Source organism: Berghia stephanieae, chromosome 11, assembly GCF_034508935.2.
Source record: "Berghia stephanieae isolate SIO BIC M18660-M18661 chromosome 11, UCSD_Bste_1.3, whole genome shotgun sequence".
Lineage (NCBI taxonomy): Eukaryota > Metazoa > Mollusca > Gastropoda > Nudibranchia > Aeolidiidae > Berghia > Berghia stephanieae.
In genome coordinates, this window is record NC_088370.1 from 10,311,348 (window position 1) to 10,313,847 (window position 2,500).

The following is a 2,500-nucleotide window of genomic DNA, read 5'->3' on the forward strand; positions in this document are numbered from 1 at the left end:
AAGTAGGAAAATTAATTGCACTCCTCCTCCCCCCCCCCCCCTCCCCTTATTTTTCCCCATTCCATTACCTAACACATCTAATAAAGCTGTTGGTCATTTTGATAGGGAATTTATACATCATTGACCAATTCCTATTATTTGTCTCAAATTCCTATTTTCTGACATTTTGATTCCACTTATGGAATGTAAAGGGTTGGCAGGTCTTCCATTCTGAATGAGCGCCTGCTGTTATTTATTTATATAGAAAATTACGAATATTGTATGACTGCTAGAACAGGTCATCTGTACTGTATGAAATGGAATTTTGCTATCGCCTGCTTGGGAATTGAATTGGGTATTTGGAAGTGGGTTTTGACTGAGTATGGTAAATTAGATAATGTGATTGATTGATTGATTCATTCATTCGTTCATTCATGCATTCATGCATTCATTCATTCATTCATTTATTTTTTGTGAATGATTGATTGATTGGTTGATTTCATTCATTTATTTAGTTCTTTCTGTCTTCACGTTGAGAGATGTCTATACTGATTCTTTCGGATGTTTTATTTTTTTCTGGTATTTTTCTTTCTTGCTTTATCTGACACCTTTCATAAATAAAAATAAAAATAAAAAATAAATTCCCTTTATTCATCCCATAGGGGAAATTTTTCTCTCGGGTCTATTCCAAGGGAAGACTGGAATAACCCAGGCGTCAGCCGCAGTGTAGCGCCGCAAATTGAGCTAGGGCGAGGTGACTTGCTCAAGGCCACACAGCGCAGCGGCGGGTGATCGAACTCTGTACCTTCCGGGTACGAAGCAAAGACCGTACCGCTGAGCCACGCTGTTTCATACACACTTGTTCAGATCTTTTATCTTTCATCGGTGTCTGCTCCCTCGTTTCTTACTTTGTTACGTGTTAAAACACTTTCCTTTGTAATTGAATGAAAGCATTAGATCAAAACCAGACTTCTCATTGAATGCTTGTCACGTGGTTTGAGACTGGAGTCCGTAGGACTATTGAATTTTGTGAGTTTTAATCAATAATAACGTGAAGTCATCGTAGTGTGAGAAGTAGGTCAACTGACAATATTACACATGTGGGTTATTGTACACATTGCATTGTGGGTAAGTTATAAGTTGTATGTGTGTGTGTGTGTGTGTGTGTGTGTGTGTGTTGGGCGCAATTTACGATAATCTAAGTCAAAAATAATTATAATATCGCCTAACAGGTGTCATGTCTCGTCCTACATGTTAAGTGTTGCTGTTGGCTTCAGACGCTTGCTTGTAAAGCATTTTGTTTAGTGGAAATTGCGCTATTTGAGCTCTGTTATTTTTTTAATTTTTTTTTTAAAACAAAAAACTATCACCCTGCTCTACTTTCTTTACCATCAAGTGAGCCATCTGTCATGTCTCATTAAGTATTGCTGTTGGCTTGGGACCCCTTGTAAAGCACTTTGAGCACGTTACTGGATATTGCACTATATAAAGCTTGTTATTTTTTGTTTGTTTTGTTTTTTTTCCCAGTCAAGTGAGTCATCTCCTGATGCAGTCCCTGATCAGCTACGCCTTCATGGCCTACGGCGGCCGTCGTTGGAGCCACAGCCTGGTCCTGGTCTTCTCCATGCTCTACTTGTCTGTGTGTCACATCTACAGGCAGATCTACGACTATGGAGGCTACACCTTGGATATCACGGGGTAAAATTCAATTTTACCAATGTTTTATTAGCCAGATGTTTTATGTTGCTCATGTAAATATCAATGTGAAATTGAATGTAAGCTTCAGTTTAATATACGAAAACAGATAAAATGAACATTTCGGGTTTCCCCTTTATCAAAAAAACAGGATGAGTGAAACACAACAGATGAATGAGATAATGTGGTAATGGCGTCGTTAAGATGAATAAACAAAACCCTTGATGGGCAGCAAATAATATGTTTCTTTGTAAGGAAGGGCGAATTAAAATAGAACAATAGAACAATTGTTATTTATTTCTTCAAACTTTGAGGAGCACCATTTACATTATGTTGCTCAAGATAGATAGCAGCCGATTTTTTATGCTGTCAAAAAATCTTTTTTAATGCAATGATTCTCAAAAAAAATTATGGGATATAAATATTACATTGCGATGCGACATGGATTGCAGGTCTGATCACACAGATTGTTATGAAAATTACTTGTAAATAGTGTAAATATTTGATATGACAGTCCAAGCCGGTTTATTGGGACGGCTCAGTTCCCGACAAATCGTCCCAATTAAGTGGCATTCCAATTAAGCGACGGTCATGAAATTGGGCAATTTTGTTTGCCAAATCCAAATTTTTCCTTCATTATTGGAAAGCAAAAATGATAGAAATGAGTTTACTAGAAAGTTTTTTGTTTTTAGTCACCCTCGTATATGTGTTTGAGTGGAACTCCATTATGTCTAGTCAAAGCACTTTAAAAGAGTGATTATTGACTAAAATGGATTAAAATTTGTATCCGAAGTTGATAAAGATATTATTTTTGATTTTGAAATTC

At 36.7% G+C, this 2,500-nt stretch overlaps 1 protein-coding gene across 5 annotated transcripts in view; it reads left to right on the plus strand.

Moving 5' to 3' along the window:
* Positions 1-2,500, plus strand: part of LOC144957009 (membrane-bound glycerophospholipid O-acyltransferase 2-like) — a 46,731-nt gene that overhangs the window by 22,462 nt on the left and 21,769 nt on the right. For all 5 annotated transcript variants that reach the window (XR_013642068.1, XR_013642066.1, XR_013642067.1 and 2 more), the window contains exon 3: positions 1,507-1,677. Coding sequence is in view for 1 of the 5 variants with exons in the window: in XM_078887923.1 (XP_078744049.1) it covers positions 1,507-1,677 (171 nt within the window). In the remaining 4 variants the exon portion in view is untranslated. The remainder of the gene's footprint in view (positions 1-1,506; positions 1,678-2,500) is intronic.